Below are 25647 nucleotides of genomic sequence, written 5' to 3' on the forward strand. Positions count from 1 at the left end.
GGCGGTAAGGGTGTAAAGGTGGTTGACAGCAGTGTGGATGTATGGGTAGGTGATGGTGAGGATGTGGGTGGGAAGGTGGGTGGTGATAGTGTGGGTGTATGTAGGTGAGAGGTGGTGGTGGTGGTGGTGTGGGTGTATGTAGGTGAGAGGTGGTGGTGGTGTGGGTGTATGCAGGTGAGAGGTGATGGTGGTGGTCGTGTGGGTGTTCTGTAGGTGAGAGGTGATGGTGGTGGCATGTGTAGCTAAGTACGGTGGTGGTGGTGTGGCTGTGTACTGAAGATGGGAAGTGGTGGTGATGGGGGGGGGGGGGTTAAGTAGGTAATGGTGATGGTGCAGGTGTGTAGGTGGGTGATGGAGGTAAGTGTACCTTCGCTAAAAAGTAAACCAGCTCTAGCGCTTTGTTGCTGCAATTCATGCAAGTAAGTGATTCACTGGGGTGTGTTGGCAAGGGTCCCAGTGTTCACTCTCTGGGAAATAAAAGTTCATAACCATCTAAAACACCCCATACTGCTGCTAATAAACTATTCTAGATGAATATAGATTATGAAAAAAAATAAAAATGCCCCCATATCCTGTGATGGTTAGAATTACTAGCACAACTTGCATTCACAAGAAGTTTAAGAAATGTTATTTTATGCACATATCCATTTTACAGCTCATAAAATATTATGATTCTGTCTCCTAACCATCATTAAAAATAAAACTAGAAATGTTAACCACTGGGGTGGGGTATCCTTAACCCCCCCGTGGCAGCTAACGTAATATTACGAGCATATGTCAGGGCAGAATATATAATATTACATCTTCGTGTTTACTGCGTTGTTTTGTATAATGGCACAGAAAATAAAAGCTGTATAGCTACACTGGGTTGCTCCCAGCCACACACCTGCCTGCTGTTCCTGTTCAGCCTGTCTTGAGGGGCCTGTCATTGTCATGCTGTTGTTGAGGATCGTCCACGGCCTTCAACCTCTCGTACCCGCTCCCCTCCACCACTCACTGCGGCTGGTAGATGCTCTGACCGTGCCATGTTATGTACGTGCATTTCTTTCTTTTTTATAACATGCCCTAATATATTTATAAGGTTAAAATGATTTTAGAGATATTTTATTTTCCTCAAAATATGCCTGCCTGAGAGTTAAGCTACGTGACTTTTTGCCCGCTGTGGAGAGGTTAAAATACTGTTAACAAGCTCATTAAGTGTGGGGTACCTGTATTTATTTGATTTAGCAAATGGTTGTCATAAGCTACCAAAACAGTTTTGCCATACTTTTATTTATTTCTTTACAAGAGTTACATCTCTTCAGTGACAAGTTCGATGCAAGAATAAAACTTGGCATACATAAGTGTATAAAATGACTGCAGACATCTACAAGCATTCAGTATAATTATCTGAAAATTATAGTTAGATACTTTCACTTAAATCCAAAAGACATTTATGTCTTGTCCTACACAACTGTAATTACACTGACTACATTCAACACTCATTACTTGCTCCCAATTCACAACATCTAGTTGTGATCACTTATTAATTTTAAAATTATTCTAATAGTCTGTTCACTAATGACTGATTTTGCTACATGATGCTAAGCAAACAACCAAGTGACATTTACCAGCGGTGAGAGCCTTCCTCTTCATGCCCTGCAAAGAAGTTACACCACCAGTCAGCCTACGTCACTCTGCCCACACCATATTTCTCAATGCTGTAACAAAGCTCAACTGTTGATTATGATATAAAATGCAAAAATGAAAACCTGTCCAAGTGCCCAGAAACAAGTACTGTAATGTCCTTTTTAACATGACTGAATATTCTGATAGTAAGGTAGACTAATTAGTTTTGAAGAAATTATTACTATACTTAAGACAATATCAAAAATATCTCACAATGAATTGTAAATATCTCAGAAAATATCTCACAATGTATTGTAACAGACAAAGTGAATAACTGAAATTTAAATTAAACTCATGATATGTAAGATGCTGTGTAATTCAGCTGTCAGTTCTATAAACTGGTAAAAACAGAATTCACATTGCAACGCACAACAACTGAAGGACGATGAAGAACAGAAGCCACTTCACACAGTTCCATTTACTCTACCCAGCTCTCACACTGACCACACAAGCAACAAAATGGGAACTATAGCACACCACAAGGATACATACACACTACACAAAACAGGGTTAGATAATGTGCATGACCATGAAATCCATGAAATACTAGGTCCCATATCAACAAAAGACTGGGAAGGGATAAAATAATTTAACCCTTTGAGGTCTCCTGGCCATGATCGTGGCTTTATCGGCACAGGTCTCCTGGCCACAATCATGGCTCGCCTACTTGTGCGGGCAATTTTAAACCGTGGCAGGAAGCTGGTGAATGTTATCGGTATTTCTCTCAATATTTACTAATTTCCTTGGTATCAGATAATCCAACTGAGAAGAAATAAACACAGATTTTTGATTTTAGGTTAGTGGGAGTGCTTCTCTAATCACTCTGCATACAGAAATGCATTTATCTGTGACACCACACACCACCTGCTACACAACTTCCCATCATTATTATGGCTCTTGTATGGTACATAGAGCCCAAATATTTTGTAGACAGATGTGTATTAGTTCCTTATGTATGAATACAATTTTTTTTCTCTTAATTTACAAACCTTGATTGGGGGGGGGGGGGGGGGACAATTTCTCAGACCAGATGTACGGACCTATTTGCGACCCAAAAGGGTTAATAATATTAATGCCCCTTTAAAAAACATAGAAAACTATAAATCCCCTAACCGACCATGAAAATTTCTTTAGTCATTTCACATTACGGTATATGTTAATCTGGGGTAAAAAAAAAAAAAAAAAAGTCACCAAATCTACTATTATCCAACCCTGTTGTAAACTAGGGGGTTATTTACGTCTGGTGGGCTCAGATGCAGTGGGTGGAGGTGGGGGTCCTCGTTTCTCCAGCTCCTCCATATATGCCATTAGGATCTTCGAACGCTCGTCAGGCTGGCACTCAAGAACCAAGTAGCGGCGATCCTTACGCAAAACCTCCACAATATCCCGCATGTGCTGCTCACTCTCACTGCACTGCTTCAATGACCGATGGGTAATGCTTTTGGTTTCCTGAAACAGCACTGAGCATTACTTTTCCTGGACACTGATGATAATCAATCTAACCCTATCTCACCACAACTCTTTCCTTACACCTGGAATGTAAATTGGGAAACTGGTAATCCAGTTTTCTAGGCTGAGATGAAACTTTACTTGGAGATTACTGAGATCTACCATATTAGTAGAAATGTTTTTATGATGTGTCAGTGGGTGTTGTTTTTAAAAGACCAACTGAGACTTCACGAAGTTCATGAGGAAGAGCGTTATTCATCATCATCATTCGGACCTCGTTTCCCACCCTAGGGCAAGGTGAGGAGCAGCAACATCCAGACAGCCTAAGTTTGCCCAATTCAATGGGCCACACTTCCATTCACTCATCAATCAAGCCCACAGAATGCTGGCTCCACCAAATAGGTCAAAAAAACTTTCATCACATTCTGCAGCTTCACATATACCTATTTTGCAGCTTCCCTCTGCAGCTTCACATATACCGATCTGACAAAGTCAATCCGAACGCTGTCAGGTTATAAAGGTGTACCAAATCCCTCGTTATGCACTTTGCACAAAATTCATCCAGCCAGCTCGGTCTCATTAGTCCCTTAGCCTCGCCAACTTCCATACCTCTTTTCTTCACGCACTCATCCACCATATCCCTCCACCTTCTTCTTGGCCTACCTCGCCTCCTCCCTCCAAATTCACTCAGATATACCCTTCTCATCAATTCTCTCCAAATGACCAAACCATCTCAGTACACTCTATTTGATTCTGGTGTCCACAGCCTTCCTCACTAGGCATCTTTCACATATCACATTATTCCATATCCCATCCACTCTGTACTCCACATACATTCCTCACCAGTCCCATCTCCACTGCCCTTACTCTTGACTTCATTTTCATGCCACACCATAGTCTCACATCCACATGTTAAGGTTGGCACTAACAATCCTTCATGTAAGCCATTCACAGCTGCAACACTCAAGCCTCTGTTTTTTATCAAGACCTTCATAGCATCAGCTACTTCTCTTCCTTGTGTCACTCAACTTTCCACTTCCCTTGCACACTTTCCTCTCTTTTCTAACACTATACCCAAGTATTTGAACTCTCCCACCAATTCCAGTCTCTCTCCATTCACTGTACCATCACACTGGGAATCACCTTCTCTCTCAATGACCACCACTTTACTCTTTTCTACATTAACTCACAAGGCACGATGCTCACAGAATGGAATAATGGTTTAATCTGCAGTACAGTCCTGAAATATCTAATGCTTAGCTCAGTTGTACTATTAAACCAAGTTGCAAAATATCGACTGAAAGTGATATATTAAAAAAGGAACAAATCAATCCACAGTAAATCACAAAAAATGTCATGCCACTGTCATAGGTAGTGGTGTACTAGGATGGTTAAGTGTCTGGGTGCATACTATGGGATCCACACCAGATCCCAAGTATAAAAAATAATCCCTAAAATCACCATGCAGTTTAAGGTGGCACCAGACAGATCAGAGCCAATGACAGTTTGAATGCACTATACTGATCAGCATCAATCAAAGCCAACAGTGAAGAAGTAAATTGGGTAGGGAAGTTTCACTTCATCACTGAACAACTGCCAGTAATACTATCTGGTATGGCAATGTCATCTCACCTTTAACAATTCCTTAAAATCTGCTTTAGCTGCAACTAGTTTATCTTTGAGGTACTCTCGGAACTCTCGTTCACATTTCTTATCAGAGGAAGAAAACTTTGTGTACCGGGGGTCATCTTTTAGCTCTTTCTTCAGATCCTTCCAGTTCGAGTCTAAATGCAACTCTGGCAGCTCATCCAGCAGTTCCCTGAGGAGGAAAGTACTTTAGTTCTCACCACAAAACTTCACTTACTATCATGAGCAGCAAATATTCAACACACTTGAAACTAACCAGTCCTGTGTAAATTCAGATGATAGTTTTTAAATTTCTCTCATATCCTGTAAAAGTCATCAATATCCATGATTTACATTTATATTTAGTTTGAAATTCACACCATGAGTTTCTTGCAATCCATTACTTACCAAACACTTTTCATAAAAAGCTGTTTCAATAATATGACTTATAAGCATGGTCTCTTGACAGGTCTTACAAAAAACTATTCAATCACTAGCTACCTCAACATTGGTACTGGAATATGGGAAATGAAAAACCACAGTAAATTCTCGTTACATGCCGCCTTCCTTAAGCTCATTTTTGCAACTAAGTCCATAGGAAAAAACTAAAGTTCCACTGCTGCTTATAAAGTCATTTTACTAAATTCCTCAGTGGTGATGGACGCCGTCATGTGGTGGCACCAATGATCAGGTGACTCCTCTGCCTAGGCATACAAACATCCCGTAATTCCCTCCCTATCCCCCCAAAAAGGATGGTGGACTACAGGAAGGTAACTGCAGCCTGCAGTTCACTGGGTTCATACTCAGATAAGCCTAAGGTTGCAACTACTACTACTACAACCAAATCCCACAAATTTATCATTATTTATATGAAACGAGTTGTTATATTTGTCAACAAATCTCTGACATATAACACTGACTCAATGTAGTTCTAAACCTGTGTGAGTGTTACCTGAACTTTTCTCTCTTGCGTTTAGTTAGGTTCTCCACATGACTGTTGAACAGCTTCTCTTTCTCTTCTCGCTCCAGAGCACCTGCAGACTCCCAGCGAGAGTCCTTTTTCAGGGATTTCTTAGCCTCTTTCCAGGTATAGTCCGTGCTTCTCACCTGAGGATACCAGCATGTGCATGTCAGTAATCTTTATCATCATCATCCCAGCCTCTTTCTCCAAACCAAAGATGGGGTAATGTGGAGTCCAAAGAGCAAGCAAAAACAATAGAGTAAGGGAACGAGGAATGAATGAGGTTGTCCATAATTTACTTCAAGATTTAAGGTGGGGAAAAAAATGATAACAGAAGTTAATTAAGTGATAACATATTCTCAAATACTTTGTTGTTAATGAAATCACCCACAACCACTGCATGTGAAACTGTAGTCACATAAACCTTGAAACTGGGGAAACATCACACTAGCATGACCCATATCACTGACCTTGTGCTGAACTGGACTGGGTGTATCAGAGTCCAAAGAGCAAGAACAAACCTGATATTAAGGGATAATTACCCAACATCTGCCTACTTAAGTACTTAATACCACTCGTCCCTAGAATCCTGACTGCACTCCACAGGCATACACATCCACACTTACACCCATATACCACCTATCAAGTTCAACTAGAATCAATCTCACAACTATCACTTCACAGGGGAAAAAAAAATGGGTGTCAAACTTGTGTCACATACTCCCTCAAACAAAATTCTACCAACTAGCTCAATCCAGTCACTTCCCTAGCCTCACTGCCCTCCATACATCACTTTTTCACTTACACATTTTTCACATCTATCCACCTTCTCTGCTTCCTATGTTTCCTCCCACTTTCAAACTTACTCAGATATACCTTTTTCAACAATGTTCTCCCCACATGACCATACCATCTAAGCACAACATCTTCGAGTGTGGTGCCCACAGACTCCCTTTCTCTGCATCATTCATAAATTACATTACTCCTTATCTCTGTACTCAACACTTCATTCTTCAACAACCATTTCCACTGCTCCTATTCTTGGCTTTTCACTTTCAGGTCACACAACCTCACACCCAAACGTTAATGTAGGCAATAAAAATTCTTTCTGTAAGCATCTCGCAGCCATCACACACAGACTGTTTTCAATCAAGGATATCAAAGCACCAGCCACTTTCCATCCCTGAGCTACTCTACTTTCTAATGCCTTTGCACATGTACCTCACCTCATATCATTGCATTTCTGTACAATACTGGAACTCCCAACCACTTTTGTTTCTTTCCATTCACTATCATGTCACACCCTTCATTCAATACAACCATCAATTTGCTCTTACCCACATCTACTTTCAAAGTCTGGCACTCACAGACTTCCAAACAGCTAACAATTACAATTCTTTTATTTTATAAATGATTATAACAAATTTAGACTTGCTTACACTTTACCACATTTAGCTTTACTACCCCAACAGGGCCACTAGGATACTCACCAGGTCAGCCAGAAGAGCATTAAAGTTGTGTACAGCCTCGTCGTGCTTGTGCTGCAATCGCTCCTTGTCCCGGTCTCTTAGGTGGCCGGCCAGGGCACGCTGCACTTCCTCCTCTCGTTTTCTCAAGGACTCTTCGATTCTCCGCTGCCGTTCCCGCTCCTCCTCTTCTGCTGCCTCATTAGCCTCCCCATCCTCACGCTCGTCAACACCATCACTGCCTGTGTCCTCACCCTGCATAAAGTACAGCACATTACTGAAGAACTCAAAATCAGATTGATGTACTCATTAATGCCTTCAGTCCAGAGATACATTTCATTATACAGTATTGGTATAAGTTGCATATCATCATCTTCGCTGAAGTTTACACCATAAGCTAATAAAACCACAAAACTGATGAGTAAAAGTACAGAAATGCAGTGAGAATAAACCTGTTCAAGAGTACAAAACAGCTTCAGATAACTTCCCAACATCCTAGCACAAAATTCTGCCCGTACTGTGCAAGAGCTAAGCCTATGTCTGGATGCAGAATTTCATGAGCTTTCTCAAGGTGTTTTCAGAATTTCAACTAAACTGACTAAAAGTAAACAGCTCACTGGTGGTAATGCAAAGGATGGTGGGAGGGTAGCACACTAAGCAGGGGTAGGGGAGGAAGGGTGGAGGGATGGAGAGGAAAATACACCTGGCAGGTCTGAGCCTGGAGGGGCATGGAGGAGGGACGGGGGGGTGAGAAGTGAGAGTGGCGGGGGAATTTTGATCACTCGGTGAGAGAGCCAGACAGCCATGTTTGCTCATCTCGTGGATTGCAGTCTATTATTGCCGTACAGCCATTAGCGTCCGGGTGATCTGGGCTGTTCGGGGACTTTGACCATTCGGTAGGGAGCCACACAGCCATTTTGCTAAACTTGTGGGTCACAGGCCTGTATTGCTCTCACGCTTCCGGAACTTTCCGAGAGATCCGGCAGCCAAGGGACTCTGACCATTCGGTAGGGAGCCGGACAGCCATTTTCCTCTGCCTGTGGATTACGTGTCTATATTACTCTCGCACTGGCTGAGCTTTCCGAGTGATTGGGGCAGCTAGGGAATTTTCAGCATTTGGTAGGGAACTGGACAGCCATCTTTGCTCAGCTTGTAGGTTCCATCTATTACCCATGTGTGGCAGGAGAGGCTGACGGGACACCCAACCATTTTTTTTATTCTGTAGGACAGCCAGATGGCGATGTCGGAGCTGTTACATTTGGATACGGATTTAACAGAGTCAAAGCCTAACATCCAGATATGGAGCAATCCAGAATTGGAACGTCCTGACATTTGAGTGATTACAGTACTGTATGTATGTATGTGCATACAGTATATACATGTATATAAGGGAACCACTTCACTTCAATGACACTTTGCTTTTTACTTCTGCTACCTCGCATGTCTATATTTAGTTTAGGAGAGACTTCTTGAGCTACAGTAATTGAAATAGCTCCAATAACCACTTCACGATAAGATCCATCTTAAATGTGAATAAACTAGTCAGGTGGTGACGATTAAAAATACTGTCACTGGACTGAAAGGATTCATCCATCCATCCATCATCCAATCCTACACTGCCCCATGAGGAGCGTAGGAGCCCAGGGCTAGGTGGTTGGTCCCGACAATTAAGATGAGAGTGCCCAGCCTCACTCATCCCTAAGTGGCATTACATGAGCAATCAACCCCAACCATCCCTTGGATATAAACATTCACTGGTTCAATCCGACTGGAGCGCAATAATTATACACTAAACCACCAGGCACCATAATTTGGTTATATGGTTACTGCCCAGCATAGTAAATGGTTTCCTTGTGTGCAGGAAGCCATTTGGCTTGTCACTCAGTGTAGAGTCACCTGTAGGCAGAAGGAAGAGGAAAGAATGAAGGAGAGAAAGACAGAAGTGGGAGAGTAAAGTCACCTGTAGGCAGAAGGACAAGGAAAGAATGAAGGAAAGAAAGACAGAAGTGGATGGAAGGAAAGAAGGATGGAGGAGAGGAAGGGCGGACACCTGACAGTAGCACTACATCGAGAGGATGGTGAGCGCCCCCACCTACCACAAGCTTTAAATAATCATCATCATCCTGTCCTTTTTCCCATCCCATTTGTATAATGTTTCACACACAGCTTGAGGTGAAGAAATGGTGTTTCCAATACCATACTAATGAAACAACTTTAAAACATGGGCTAACTATTTCTAACTATAAAATAACTGCATAATGAATTACAAACAACTTGAAGCAACAAAACTGTGTTAATTGATTAATCTAATAATGCAATAACTTTAAAAACAAGGGCTAACTGCACTGGTAATAGAGCCTGGGCAAGTATCAATGCACTGACTTGATAATTTTATGAGGAAATGGAAATCAAGGCACAGGTGCATTCTCACCTCACTTTTGTGTCTGTCCTCTACATCTTCCCCTTCTTCTGGGATGGCATCTAGGTCATCCTTATCTCTTTCTTTCTCCTTCTCCTTCTCTTCCTTCTTCTTCTCCTCCCGTTCCCGCTCCCTTTCCCTGTCCTTCTCCCTCTCCTTCTCTTTCTTCTCCTTCTTCTTCTCCTTGCGTTCAGAACGGTCTCTTTCCTTGCTGCGGGAATCTCTACTCCTCCTCTCCCTCTCTCTCTCCCTCTCTCTCTCCTGCCTTTCACGTTCGCGGTCTGATCGTTCCCTCTCACGCTCTCTGTCCCTCTCTCTCTCTCGGTCACGGTCCCGAGTTCGAGATCGATCTCGAGACCTTCGTCGCTCCTCCTTCACCTGTCAAAACAAAACAGTTTTCAGTACGCACAAGTATTCTTAATAATAAAACACCAGATGGACCAGTCATCTGAGCAAAACTACTTGTACTGGTTAAATACAATACTCTTCTAGTTCCTGGAATCCACTGGGAAAAAGAAATCAATAATGTATAAGAAAAGACTTGTAGCAGTGAAGACTCCCAGTCTGGCTCACCTCTGTACTTGTAGCTTACTGGTAGTTCCCTGTCTCAGAGCCATGATTGTGACTAGCTGCAAGCTTTAAGACTCACTTCACTTTTATGGCTGTAATAAAAGCAACAGTGTACACTAAGAACAGTGTCACTGTGACCTAAGGCATAAGGGACTAAATAGGGAAGCTGCCAGGGATCAATCAGCATGGAGAGCTGCCATTAGGTGACAAAAGCCAAAGCATGCATGAATGTTGGAGCACAAAAACGAACAGCTAACAAAAACGAGTGTACAACAGTGCTAACCTTCAGGACATAGTCCCTGAACCAATCCTCACGTTGGACCCCAGACTCCACCACCTTGTAGCGTGGGTCATTGTCAAATTTGCGTTTTATGTCGGACCATCGAGTGTGCCGGTCAACATCAGCTTCCTTCAGTAATGCAAAGAAGTCCTTCTTGATCTAAATTGGGGAAAGACAACCTATATGTTACTCACTTGCAATTACTTCTGGTAATATTGATGTTATATAAAACTCAGCCTTCTGAAAAGAAATTACATTTATATTTCACGCAATCTCCACTCCCCGGTGAACCTATTATTTTGCTGTGATGGAGGAAGGGTTTATGTTAAGGTTCTATCCACACCTGAAACAGTAATGGGAATTAGGTTCACTGGTAGTTGGAGCTTGAACCCTCGCTGAAGCCTAACTATTTGGTCTTCTGACACAAGCTTACTCATTACAATGGTTGCTTTTTCGTCCTTTCTGAGCATATTTCATTTCTTCCAGAGACAATACTGTATTTTCAATTCTTTAGATGTACATTGTAATCAGAAGTATCTTTACAAGTAAGTTTTCAATCATGCATAAATTTTTTTACAATCAAGAAGTCTGATATGACATTCTAGACTCGATGGGTCGGGATGGCATCACTTATGAAGACATGATAAACTTTCAGTGCTTAGTTATATGTTAAAATAACTACTGAGAACACTATATATTGGCAATCTGCCTCAGTTACATAAAGATATAAGAACAGCACTAAAACTTTATCAGCTTCTGAATTACTGTACTAATAACTTGACTACAAGTTAACTATAAAGAAATAAGAATTCGAGCTAAGAGACAAATTATTTCATGGAAAAGCTTTTTCAGTGAAACCTACATTAACTACAGTTCTGATGCTTTTAATTAACTTAATGCTAATAAATTATCTTATTTCACAAATCAGTAACTTGAGTACATTCTTCCAGAAAATCAAAATCCACAATTATATTATCACATGGATATCTTCATCATTATTATCATCAATGTAGGAACTTGACAATCATGTTTAGTGCAAACTGAGTATTCAATTATGACGACAAGTTATTATCATGAGTGCAAATTTTACTGGCAGTACTGAAATTTGACTGAAAAAAACGTAGCAAGAGATGGCTCAGTACCAAATATTACATGCGCTTGACTTTATCCCGCTCTGGGGCAGAGAATAAATAGAGAGGGTGGTGGTGGTGGTAGGAGTGGTGGCGGAGAGCGACTCAGGACCAAGGGGGCCACCCGCACCTTCCAGCAAGCACCGGCAAGAGGCTGCAATGCGCGACCCAACATCAACAATTGTACTTGGGGCTGGAGTGCAAGCGAGCCCGGCCCCATGGATCATTGTGGGCGGGCCGGCAAGCTGGCACCGCCGGCTTTGAGTACCCTCACTTGGCTAAGAGGCTTGCTGTACCCATTTCATAATCTACAGACCCTAACTCTGAGAACTGCAAACCCTGAGACATGCAACTTGAATCTAATATGTGTTGCAAATCTCACTTGGCTAAGAGGCTTGCTGTACCCTTTTCATTAACTACAGACCCTAACTCACTGAGAACTGCAAACCTTGAGATATGCAACTTGAATTTAATATATGTTGCAAATCTTTCTTCTTATTTGAGGTTCCTTCATATGTATAAATACAGGATTACTTGCATATTCACATGAAGCACACTGAAGGTAACCTATATCAATTCTCATTACTATGAGAGCATAAAATGTTAATATACATCAAACTTAGCCTGAAACAAAAATACATTTACAAATAAAAAGCTGAAAAGACACCTTTAAACTTTTCTGAAAAAAAAAAAAAAGGGGGGGCATATTTTCCTGGAACAAAATAAATGAAAATAATACTGCAAATGTTTCAACACTAGCAAATATACATAGCTACTGTATAGATATAAATATCTGCAGCAGACACATAAGCTATGAAGTTATATTCCTACAATAAAACTACTAAACCTTAAAACTAGTATATAAATAAATGTAGAGTAATAATGTGCAAAAACTACAATTACTTGTGATAAACTTTTATAAAGTTAGGCAAGCTTTGCTGGCATATAAAATCGTAGAGTACTTTTAAACATTCAATATAGTTCTGAAGAAAGTTATACAATATGTACTGGTATTGCCAGCAATAACATTTTTGATTAACAAAGTTACTGATCTATATGATCCTTTGACAGGGTACTTGAGAATATTACAAATGTACTACTGGATGTCTGAGTAAAGTATGTAAACATGGGTACCTGGTTTCTCATTCCTCTCTTGATGGTACCAAGTGAGTGAACAGACACCTGAGAACAGTTGGACACCAGCCTACTAAAACAGTACAAAGAAGAGAGGGTGAGGAAACTGCTTACTGACTCTAGGCACCAGCTGAGCATCGGGGCAGAGAACTAGTATCCAAAGTTCAGCGCACTTTATAATCTTGATACATTCAGCGCACTTTATAATCTTGCCTCATTACTGCAGGCCTTACTATGCTGTCAAGACACCATTAAACATACAAGGTCATCAAGTTTTAAGTTAGGGTAAGTTGGAAATAGAATGCCAATTGTGAAAAAGAAGAATTTAACCCCTTTCATTCAGGCAACGTCCTTTTTCAACTTACTCTTGCTGTTACCAGATGAATTGATCCAACCTTAGAGAGACCTTTGGTACTGAAGGCTACACCCAACCCCTCCAACTCAAAAACTCTATCCTTTCATCATCATCATCCAATCCTACATTGCCCCATGAGAAGCGTAGGAGCACGGGGATAGGCAAGTTGGTCCTGACATTTAAGATGAGAGTGACCAGCCTCACTCATCCCTGAGTGGCATTACATGAGCAATCAACCCCAACCACCCCTTGGATATAAACCTTCACTGGCTCAATCTGACTGGAGCGCTGTAATTACTCACTAAACCAACAGGCGCCAAAATTTGGTTATATGATTCCTATTCTGAATTAAAGCAAGAGAAGATGGCAAGGATCACATGAAAAGGATATCTCCAAAGAACATTAAATGGCACCCTGATGCCCTCATACAGGCCTTAATTTGCTGTCAAGACAACTTTCACCTCTCCAGTACGACAACAACCTTTTCACTTTATTCCTGTTATCTCCTGGCTGTTTTATTAACCTCATGATAGATTTTTTTCAAACTGGAGTGGTTAGATACTGAAGTACTCAGAAGTAAATGCATGCAAACAAATAAAACTATGATTTTTTTTTCTCCTCAACTTTAGCACTGAAATTTTATTACAGTACATGGCACACCACCACTTCAGGTCCTTTACTTATGAACACCTCAGGCCTTCAGTAACCCCTTCACTACTAGGGTTCTCTCCTTAGCTAAATAAACTAAACTGGAGGTATCAAGAATAAACTGAACTAGGACATCAGCAGAATGTAGGAGTTAAACTCACGTCATCAGGTTATAGTTTAAGTTTGAAATATGCTACCAACTGTGAATAATTATTAAATACTGTGCTGCACCCTGAGTCCTGATGATATACAGGTATTTACATCCTCACAATCAACCCTAACTTCAGCTCTCACAGAAAACCCAGAACTCAGGAGGTTGAACATTATGGCATACGAAAATAATGAAAGTATATTGTCTCTTATATCATTTGTGACACAAGGAAACAATGATTGTACATTGTATGACGTATCATTAATAGTTGTACTCGTTAAAAAATTATTCAAAATTATTGTTGCTCAACCTATCATAGGTAAAAAAGAAAATATTTTATCCTACTGAGTCTACTCTGTATATTCAAGTAAAAATTTTATTTCACATTAGGAATATCATCTTTCATAAAATCTATCCACTACAACTTCAAAAGAGGAAAGTAAATTTTACACTGTATTGCTGAGAATGACTGAACCTATTTAGCTACTGTCCATTTAAAAAACTAGTCGCATGCTAGTCAGTATAAAATACTGCCTTCAGATATCAACAATATCTAGTGTTGCCCTCAACTTCAGACATTAAATCTCATTACAGTTTCCTATCACAATCAAGAGAGGAACACAAAATGATTATGATGAATATTGCTGGTACTTTCTGATCTGATTAATAAATTGTTTGGTAATGCATAAGTCCAACTGAAAGACAATCCCACCCTTTCTATCTAATATGTGCACACACACACATACACACATACATACACAATGAAGACAGTACTGTACTTGTAAGTTTATACCAGCAACACATCCAAGAGTTACTGAGTGAAAAGCTTATGGGTACAAAATTAACAATGAAAAGAAGTAATCTTTACCAAAAAAATTTCCCGACAAACAGTGCTACGAAAATTACCACACGGCACTCCAACAACTCCTACTTCTTCCAAACATGATAGATCTCTGAGAACAAAAATATACCATCCTTAAGAACAAATTTATGACTCAACTGATGTTGGTTCAACAAACCACAATTTTTTTTGGCACTAAAATTACAATTTTGGTTTACTCTCTAGTTGGCTCCAATGATGGTAATTTCTGGCAAAGCAAATGCACAACCAAGAACCTCAAATTTTGCTTCATACACCTGGAAATGATCATTCATTAAATCTGGAACCAGTCAGAATAGACAGAAACGATTTTGGTTTTACAAAGCAGGTCTGTTTCCTACCCTTAAATGCTGTCAACCGTGGAAAGCTGCCTCACGTCCCTGCATTTTTAATTGGATACTACCATTTTCTAACTAAACAAAGGAAAATCTTTAATGGCACAAAGTCTTTCAAATGGTTAAGTGATTAGTTTTCTATTTCACCATGCTGGTAGTTGTAGTTACATGTACAGATATAAACAAAAGAAACTGAAACACTGTCTTGATCTGGGCACACAAGAACCAAGTCATTCTTTGTTACAGTGGGGTGGGTGGGAATGTGGTAGTGCCTTTGCCTCACCCCCACCTGGAACCATTACCCCACTCTCCCCACTGTACTTCAAACACACAACCCAGTCTTGTGCACCATGGCAAAGGTGGTGTGCTTATTATTTTTAACCATACCTGTGCGTATACCTAACATCCTTTTTTTTTTTTTACAAATATGCCTTCATTATTCTATAAACTGTATTTCACAAACTGTCAAATTATCAACAATATTAAACTGATGATACAGTAAGGTCACTAATGCTGAGACAGGACTTTCATCCATCCCCCCCCCCTTTTCTGTTATTTAACATTACAATTACTCACCCTCTGCCATTACCCTTAATCACCTAGGAACATCAACTGTCATTTTACAAAATAAGAAATTACTCTGCTGAGGTGTGTGGAGTAATCTAACATGACCCTTTTTGTAAAAAAAACTATTTTGTGAAGAATAGCTTCTGAAATACAAAACGATATAAAGGTGATACAATCCGTATGTCCACCATACACTTTGCCAGGCAGCCATCAAACACTACCAACAGCCAATTTAATGTTAATGTTCTCCCACCTTCCACACAAAAGAACATACTGTATTAACTACAGCTTAATGCAAAGTGGTGCCTCACTCAACAGAAAAGAGAGGAGCATACAAATTCCTACAACATGTTATAGTGCAGGCCAGTGACTTGGCAATGAACGGTTTTCAATCTGTGCGGAAGATGGTATAACAATACAAACAGTCCTTGTTATATATTGCCTATTGTTTTTTTAATATGTTATTTTACTAAGTCCACAGCATATAACACAGAAAATGTCTTTTAAAAATCCTCTGCTACTTATAAAGCTAATTTGCCAGCTTCCCCCAGTTCAAAGTGCTAGTTGTTTAGAAACGCTGTGTCCACAGTAGTTTAAAGAAAAAAATGCCTGTTAAAAAGTGCCACTACCATCTACAAAGCTGATTTGTATGTTTCCCTTAGCTTGCAATGCCAGGTATACGGAAAAAAGTTGTGGTGCTTTGGAATCCTTCACCAACATATAACAAGGACATACTGCACAAGTATTTTAGTTTCCCTGCATGTATGCGTGTGTGTGCACCCTCCCAGCAGACCCCCGCCCAATGGTGTGACCTCACTGACCTGCTCTCTGCGGGCTGCCTTCTCCTCCTTCTCGCGCCGTCGCACCTCCAGGAGGAACTCGTCAAAGAGGCTCTCCCGCTCCCTCATCTTCTCAATGTTGCGGAAGCGGTCATCCTTACTGTATTTGGCTGCAAAGTCACTAAACGATGATTTCCCATTCAATCCAGCCTCCTCCAGCAACCGTCGGAACTCCTCCTTTCGCTCCTTCAGCTTGTTGCGCTTCTCTCGTCGTTCCTCCTCCGCTCGCTCCTTCACGTACCTAGATATGCAGGTTGAAATATTATCATCATATCATCAACATCCTAATAATCTTACTCACCAATGGATGAAGTAAGACAGTGTAGATAGCAAGTAAAGATAATGTGTGAAGAGAGGTCAGATACAGGGCACAAAAACAAGGAAAGGCGCTCACCATCCACTTACTCGATGTAGTGCTGCTCTCAGGCGACTGCCCTTTCCTCTTTTCCTTCCTTCTATCTTTCTTTCCTCTCCCTTCTGATCACAGGTGACTCTACACTAAGTGATAAGCCAAATGGTTTCCTGTATACCAGGAAACTACTTACTATGCTGGATGATAACCATATAACCAAATTAAGGCACCTGGTGGTTTAGTGGGTAATTAAGGCACTCCAACCGAATTGAGCCTGTGTAGGTTTATATCCAATGGGTGGCTGAGGTTTATGCTCATGTAATGCCACTCAGCAACGTGTGAGGCTAGTCACTCTCATCTTAAATGTCAGGACCAACTTATGTGGCTCCAGGTTCCTACACTCCTCATGGGGCAACACAAGATTAGATGATGATGATGATAAAGTACAAAAGAGGTTGAAGTATCACTTTCCCAAACACTAACAATATTCAAACAAATACACACCACCATGACTCTTTCACTGCAATACTTAGGTCTGAAACACCAGCCCAGTATGTAATAAGTTTGTCATATCACCACCATCATATTGACCCTTTTCTTCACAGACAGATGGACTAAGAAGATATCCAGAACCAATAAAGATAGTGTACAAATCTAGAACTATGAACTTTGCCCTGTAAAAGGGTCGCATTCATTGAAGACCCAAAATCCTCACTGAAATACCTGGTCTTTTCTCTCACTGAAGCACAATTTTGGTGTGTATTATTTGACCTGTGAGGAGGAGCTAAGAATTTCAAAGGACTGAATAAGTGAACAAATCCTAGGCCAACTGTACCTGGCATTCTATTTTCATACTTACTTTGTGCTCATCTGTTCTTGTTTCCTCATACCTCTGTATCATACAGACAGAGGATTAACATGGTGTTACAAACAAAGCTTAAAAATATTCTGTGTTCTAAAATGACAGCTCCTTCACTGTCCTGTGTGTGTATATTATGGTGTTTTGGTGTCTTCACTGTCCTGTGTGTGTATATTATGGTGTTTTGGTGTCTTCACTGTCCTGTGTGTGTATATTATGGTGTTTTGGTGTCTTCACTGTCCTCTGTGTGTATATTATGGTGTTTTGGTGTCAACTTACTTTTCAAACACTTGCTTCCTCTCTCTTGATGTCAGCAGAAGATAGCGGGAGTCAAACACAATCTTTGATAGTTCCTTTTCCCACGAACTAAATGCAGAAACCTGTGAAATTGGAAAAGATATCATGTTTCTGCAGAGGTATGTTTCTAAATGCAAGAAAAAGGTCAAAAACAAATCACTACTGGTATGCTGAGATATATAATGAACAAAAATTTCTATGTACACAATATTATGATCAACTGGCAAGTAATAAACTGAGATTACATTATCAACGGCATGTAAGCAGTAGGCATCAACACACAGGGAATTATATGTTACTTACACTGGCTTGCAGAGTTCATAATGTATCCTCCTCTACAATTTGTTCAGCACATCTTCCAATACTCCTCATTTGTTACAGATGTACATCATAAATAAAATCATAAAACAAACAAGAATGTTGAGGTGTAACACACAAAATAAATCACTAAGAGGTGCCAACTGATCCCATGTCACAATACAGGCCATGTCAAAGGCTATGTAAAGACATAATATGCAAAATAAATCACCAAGAGATTCAAACTGGTCCTCTGTGTCCCCCACATCAAATGAAACTCACCCCCTTTTCTGCCAACAGGTCACGGAACTGTTTCATACGGATCTCGAGCGGAACAATGGCTCTCTCTCTTGCCGCCTTCACCTCTGCCTCAATTGCTGCCTCTTTCCCAATGTCGATACGCTTTGCCTCATCCTTCACATTCTGTGTCAATTAACAATATTGTTAGCATCAATCACATCACTCATCCTGGTTAAAAATGTCATTAATGTGCCTAAATCTTTTTCACAAAAATGATACAATATTCCCATATGTACCATCCACACACCGAATAACAAAATACTCAAGTATATATAGATTATACAACAGATTGCCATTGTCCATAAGACAACTCTCTACTGTTGAATCCTTTAAGAGACAGCTGAAAGCCTTTCTTTTTTCAAAATGCTACGACCTGGAGAGAGGTACTATGACAGATGATTATAGGGTTTAATTTTTGCCACTTTCATGTATATATGATGTAGCTTGTATTATATACAAGAAATGTCACAATTCCTGTAATTGTAAAAATAACGAGGGCTAGTGAATTCCCAAAAGGAAGAACTGGCGCTTTTGAGAAACAAAAGGCCAGATTATTATTATTATTATTATTATATTATGAGACATCCATAATGAACAGGAAAACTATTCAATTTGAAAAAATAACCAACCAACACCCAGTGTACCACAACATTTGGTCCCACTTAGGCCATAATCCACACCAAATGCTTGCTGGACCAGGCATGAGTTTTGCATCTCTATAACCCACCCAGGTAAGTGGCCCCACTAAATACAAGTGGGTGCGAGCAAGACTTCCATGAGTTACAGTGATGATGAACTCCTGCCAGCAATGTCATGACAACAACTATTTGGTGTGGACACAGCCTTAAAGTCACGGATGTGTGCAGGAATTCCACAGGCAAACTACTATTCCTCAGTGAATCAAATCTGAAATGGCAAAGAGTGAATACAAAGGTAAAAATAATGCAGATACTGACACTGAGGAGGGTTGCAGCTGCTGCAGCAGCAACGGAGGATGTGGTAGTGGTGGTTGTGTTTGTGGTAGTGACGGTGGTGGTTGTGACAGATGCTGGGGTTTCAGTGCGGGGCTTCTTAGACAGTGGTTCATCCTTTGCTGGCTCTTCAGCTTTGTTTTTGAGTCCCACAACTTCAGCTGGTGGTGTTGTCACCATCTTCTCTACATCAGCTCTGTCAATCAATTCAGGTGGTCTCTCCCACACTGATGTCCTAGCAAAAGTAAAAATATGCACACAAAGCTATTACTCACGCCAATAAGGTCACCATCACCATCCAGGCCTCTTTTGCCACTCCAAGGTATGGTGAGGTGAGGTCCAGAGCCAGAGAAAGTTTGACAGAATAAGAAAGCCATTAAGATAAAGAGAAATGCAACAAGTAAAACAAAGTACCTGACAAAATTTACCCTTATTTCTGCTTCAATGTATCCATCATATACCAATTATAACTGTATACTAAGTGACTGTGTATGGAAGACAACCACAAAAAAAAAACAATAAACGGTGAAGATGAAAACTTACTTGGTGGTTGGGTTGTAGAAAAATACGCGTCCATCACCAGTCCACACCACACACCAGGGGGTCCCTGAGACTGGCTGCGATGACACTGGCCGGCTCAGGTCTTGCTGTGTCTTCTGCTCCTCAGCTTCATCCTCCTAAACATACACCAGGAAGTTGCTAAATCATTTTACACATTCAGCCAGGGGACATCTTTGTCTTTTCATTTCATGGCTAGTTACTATGGCAGAGTTTTCCACATTGTAAGGGTTAAATATAGCATCAATAATCCCACTTCTGTATTAGAGACCCTTCCTATGTTGAATAAAATCATCTGGTTACAGAATGAATAAACTAATAAGGCCATCACTCAGACTGAAAGGGGTACTGGTAATATACTGTCACTTAAATGTCACTATATGGTTGGAATGATACAATGACAATAACTTCTTCAGCCAACAGATGTCATTTTGTTCTTCCTCTCTTCTGACAATCTGATTCAGCCATGGAGAGTTTTTAAAAAGTAGGTGTTTAGCTGTTTACCACAAGAGGTATCCACAGAGCTAATAATAAAACAGAGTGGTAATGATGAGAGTAATATCAAGTAGTATTATGATGATACACTTGGCAGAGTTAAAAAGTCTGTTGTCCATGAAATGCAAAGCTCATCAACATACCAGACTATGTATACAGTTACCTTCATGCCACATGGGATGAATCTAAGAGTCTTAATTTCTTAGGCACTGCTGACAAAGGTTTAGGTCAACGATGATCATCCTAGCAATAAAACCCTTCATTTCTATGTAGTGGGGAAGAGTAAAGCACAGCTAATCAATCATCCAGGGGATGTGAACTTGAGGACACAAGAAGCTTCTGGCCAAGAGGTTTCCATATCAGTATTAAAAACAAGGAGACTTTGCTGACTTTTACAAAATACAGGAATTTCATGAGTACAGTAATCTTCCCCGCAAGGCAGGTTTGAGCTGAAGACAATATGAGTATTCCAACGGGTCTAATGCTAAACAGTTGTATATAACAAGATAAAATGTGCTCAGCAACTTACCTGTGAACCCCATGACCTGAGAAGAGTACAGTATGGAACAATGGTCTGGTCAAAAACAGGTGGTGATGCAAAATGGTCATCTGTTAAGAATGATAGCTTGTGTGAAGACACATGTCCATGGAGTAACATGGTGCCATTTGCTTAACAGTGATGTGAGCTTGTGTGTCCTGCAGGTGTGGTATAACCCTTTCAGAAAAACACACGAATGCAACCTAGAACAGAAATAACATCGAACTCAAAAACACACACACCTGACTTGTGTAAAACCCACCTTTGAATCATCGTTGTCCACATCCATTGAAGTCGGCTTATCATCAGGTGTAGCTGACCTCTCCCCATTGACCTTGGGTGTGCTGTTTTCCTGGGTGCCTTCAGCCTCTGTTCCTGGTGCTCCTGGACCGCCACTCACTGACAGACTGATTCCTTGAGCTAATGCCAATCTTGCCGCTGCAAACAGTAATCAGACATCAATCTTACTGTAATATAGTTCTTGACACTGTCAGTGATAATGTATAAACTGTGTTATAAAATGAGAAGTTACAACCAAGTCTAAGCAGTGTTCATCTTAATGAAGGAGGAATGGGTACACAGTCCTCCAAATTACTGTAGTGAGTTATCCTGGTCTGTTATGACATAAGATCAGATCTGATCATTCTGGTCAGGTAAAGTGGATTCACTTGAATCCTGGAACGGTTTTAAATATATAATCTTATTTTTGTCAAATTTATGTATGGAGAATGCAACTGATAATATACAGGTAGTTAATAACTAACCTTCTAAGTCTTTCATGGCTTGAGGTTTCTCCCATACTGACTCTTGTGTCTTGGCATTGTAGTAATAGCTCCTGCCATCAGGTGCCTTGTGTTCTGTCCAGTGAGCAGCTGCTGCCACCAAGTCTGGATCAAGACTGGCATCATCCATGGCTGATGATGGAGCGCCCTGAGTCACCACTCCGCTGCTGCCAACTGCAACCACACCGCTGCCACCATCACTACTGCCACCACCAACACTGCTGCCTCCAGTCTGCACAATAAAATCATGATCATCACCCCAACCTCTGTATTCCACTTGCAGACAGGATAGTAAATGGGCCAGAACACAATCAAAGAGAAAAACAAAAAAGGAAACTAACCAAGACCATGTCCAATGCCATGGGCACACACTCACTTCCTCATTGTTCAAGTCCCTTGATGGTGGCAGATGGTTGCAACCATCATCCACTCACTTGATGCAGTGCTGCCAGCTTTTTCCTACCCCCTTCTCATTCTTTTTTCATGTGGGCCCTCCTCTTTTTCCTTCCTGTCACTTTTATTATTATTATTTTTTTTTTTCCCAAATGGCTCTACACTTGGTGACAAGCCTAATGTTTTCTTGTAATCCAGGAAACCATGTGAAATGCTGGGTGGTAACCATGTAACTACATTATGAGATGAAGTTGAATCTGCTATGGTGCCCCTGTTAACTGGATGGAGAGAAGCAAATGCGGCTTCCATCCAGGAACCAAACCTCCACATCTCGCAGTGGCTAGGCATAGCCAACTTCGAAGGAACATCGCTTCATTGAACGGGATGGCACTGCAGGGGTAGTTGCTTACCTGCAGTTGAATGGTCTGCTTAACAAAACCATATGGGTTGGGTTGGAGGGGGGGGGGGGGATTACACAGGATTACACAGGAAAGCAAACAGCAACAGACCTTATGGTCCTTTCGAGGCTGCTTGTTAGAGAAAACTATGACTACAAGATCTAACTCTACACGTTGAAGGATAAGGATAGGAAAGCCAGAAGGCTCCCCCCACCACCAAACCCTCCAGGAAAAAGTGAGAAAAACCACCATGCAGCATGGAAAAACTGACATGGAAATTTTATAGGAAACACTGGAAAGGAAAAGTCACATTCTATAATACTTTATCTATAAGCTACCCGATAGAGTAATCTGAAAGAGAAAGTAAACAAATAAAATAATAGTTACGGCATGACATTATAAACCAGTTACATTGAGTTAATGGGTAGTCTGTGGACATAACGTGGAAGCTACACACTGCACAGTGTGGATGTTTAGGGGTGGTGCAGCAGCCTTGCCTGGCGCTTTTAAGGTAGGCAGCAGTCAATCAAGCCCTAGCTCCGTTTGCTCCACTGAGACAAGGAACTCTCCCATGTGGGACAAGTACACAAGTTTCATCCTGAAGCAGTGACCCCTGGTACATTAAAAAAATCCCGATGGTGGTCACTTGACTAACAGGGACCCTCAGTGATCCACAGCCCATCACAGGTCGAAAGTAAGAGTAGTGACCGTTAACTCAGGGTTATCTGTGCAGATCCTAATCTGTGCTTATATTGCTTTCTTTGCGCTGGGGAGACTGATAAGTATATAGGACGGGTGTCTTAGATAAAAGGGGACTGCACAGTGCACAGTGTGGATGTGCAATGCACAGAGTGGATGTTTAGGGGTGGTGCGGCAACCTTCCCTGGCGCTTTTTAGGTAGGCAGCAGTCAATCAGGCAATAGCTCCGTTCACTCCACTGAGACAAGGAACTCTCCCATGTGGGACAGTACACAAGTTTCATCCTTAAGCAGTGACCCCTGGTACATTAAAAAAATCCCGATGGTGGTCACTTGACTAACAGGGACCCTCAGTGATCCACAGCCCATCACAGGTCGAAAGTAAGAGTAGTGACCGTTAACTCAGGGTTATCTGTGCAGATCCTAATCTGTGCTTATATTGCTTTGTTTGCACCGAATAAATTGAAAATGTATAATATCGTGACGCAACACTATGTACGGGTACATTGTTTACGGGGTGTCTTGTAGACTAAGGGGGCATGAACTTACATGTACCGTAGCTATAAAAGCAAGTTATTCGGACAGAAAAAGAGTCAGCTGAGGATTTTCGTGCAAATACTTGTCTAATTTGTTTTTGAATGTCTCAATTGAGATACTGTTCACGGTATCTGAGGGTAATCTGTTCCAGATATTTACAACTCTGTTAAAGAAGAAGTATTTTGCTTCATGGGATTGGAATCGTTTTCCCATGATTTTGCAGCCATTACTTCTGGTTTGACTCGACCGGTCTATATCAAAATATTTATTCATGTCTAAGTTGTCATATCCCTTCATGATTTTGAAAACTTCAATAAGGTCCCCTCTTAACCTGCGCTTCGTTAGGCTAAATAATTTAAGTTCTTCAAGGCGTACCTCATATGGTTTGTTTCTAAGTCGTGGTATCATTTTTGTGATTCTTCGCTGAATTTTCTCTAATTTTTCAATGTCCTTTCTGTAGTACGGAGACCAGAATTGCACACAATACTCAAGATGGGGCGCACTAGCGAGTTGTACAAGGCAAGTATGACTTTTTCCGATTTAAACTCGAAAGTTCTTCCAATAAAACCCACTAGCTTGTTTGCAATTTTTACCGCATCGGTACACTGCTTGCTTGGTTTTAGGTCATTTGATATTATCACACCAAGATCCTTTTCACTGTCTGTACTTGATAACTGAATATTGTTCATTTTGTAATTTGTATGGACATTGTTACTTCCAATATGAAGTACTTTACATTTTTCTGTGTTGAATTTCATTTGCCATTTTTCTGCCCAGCTTGCTAAAGTATTAAGGTCATTTTGTAACTGCTGCCACTGTAATTTTGAAGTGACTTTACTGGTTATTTTAGTATCATCTGCAAATTTGGATACTTTACAATTTAGACCCTCATCAATGTCATTTATATAGATAATAAAAAGTATCGGTCCAAGTACTGAGCCTTGGGGAACGCCGCTGATCACATTAAGCCATTTAGATTCCTTTCCGTTTATCACAACTCGCTGTTTTCGGTCTGACAGCCAGTCTTGTAACCATTTTTGCGTCTTTCCTTTTATTCCATGTGCTTCTATTTTTCTCATGAGACGCTTGTGAGGGACAGTGTCAAATGCTTTCTGAAAGTCGAGGTAAATTATATCTACTGCTCTTGAGTCATCGTATGATTTGTAAACATCATGGAAGAAGTCCAGTAAGTTAGTTAAGCATGAACGACGATGTCTGAATCCATGTTGCGAGTCTTTAATTATATTATTTTCTTCTAGATAATTAACTATTTTATCTCTTATGATTTTTTCCATTAACTTGCACACTACTGATGTTAAGCTGATTGGTCTGTAATTTCCTGGGTGCGACTCATTTCCTTTTTTGAAAATTGGTGTTACATTTGCTAGTTTCCATTCGCGTGGAACTTTCCCAGTACTTAATGATTTATTGAATAAGACAGAGAGTGGCAGCAGTAACTCATGTTTTGCTTCTTTGAGAATTCTCGGTGATATTTTATCGGGGCCAGGGGTTTTGTTTATGTCCGTACTATTTATGGCTGAAAGGATATCATTATTATGGATAGCATAGTTACTAAGGACTGTGCTATTTGCTTGGTTTGTGGGTAACAGTAGGTTTCTGGTGGTGTTTTCTACTGTAAAAACAGACGCAAAGTAATCGTTAAGAATGTTTGCCATTTCGACCTCATTTTCAAT

General features: G+C 40.6%; 1 protein-coding gene across 2 annotated transcripts in view; it reads right to left on the minus strand.

The window, feature by feature from the left end:
• Nucleotides 1-1213: 1213 nt before the first annotated feature.
• The window catches only part of LOC145414569 (uncharacterized), a 36102-nt gene continuing 11668 nt past the window's right edge, over nucleotides 1214-25647 (minus strand). The window contains exons 7-20 of one of the 2 annotated variants that reach the window (XM_080284087.1): nucleotides 21910-22159; nucleotides 21408-21583; nucleotides 20098-20231; nucleotides 19540-19789; nucleotides 18566-18706; nucleotides 17969-18069; nucleotides 16461-16719; nucleotides 10443-10598; nucleotides 9602-9967; nucleotides 7195-7425; nucleotides 5696-5850; nucleotides 4750-4936; nucleotides 2907-3117; nucleotides 1214-1638 (exon numbers count right to left, since the gene is read on the minus strand). In XM_080284087.1, the coding sequence (XP_080140213.1) occupies nucleotides 1607-1638; nucleotides 2907-3117; nucleotides 4750-4936; nucleotides 5696-5850; nucleotides 7195-7425; nucleotides 9602-9967; nucleotides 10443-10598; nucleotides 16461-16719; nucleotides 17969-18069; nucleotides 18566-18706; nucleotides 19540-19789; nucleotides 20098-20231; nucleotides 21408-21583; nucleotides 21910-22159 (2649 nt within the window). In that variant the 3' untranslated portion in view covers nucleotides 1214-1606. Of the gene's footprint in view, nucleotides 1701-2906; nucleotides 3118-4749; nucleotides 4937-5695; nucleotides 5851-7194; nucleotides 7426-9601; nucleotides 9968-10442; nucleotides 10599-16460; nucleotides 16720-17968; nucleotides 18070-18565; nucleotides 18707-19539; nucleotides 19790-20097; nucleotides 20232-21407; nucleotides 21584-21909; nucleotides 22160-25647 lie in introns of both variants that reach the window. The other variant, XM_080284088.1, reaches the window with a different exon arrangement.

The sequence above is a fragment of the Coenobita brevimanus genome, chromosome 100, assembly GCF_032717465.1.
Source record: "Coenobita brevimanus isolate Jiangsu-jjx chromosome 100, ASM3271746v2, whole genome shotgun sequence".
NCBI classification, from domain to species: Eukaryota; Metazoa; Arthropoda; class Malacostraca; order Decapoda; family Coenobitidae; genus Coenobita; species Coenobita brevimanus.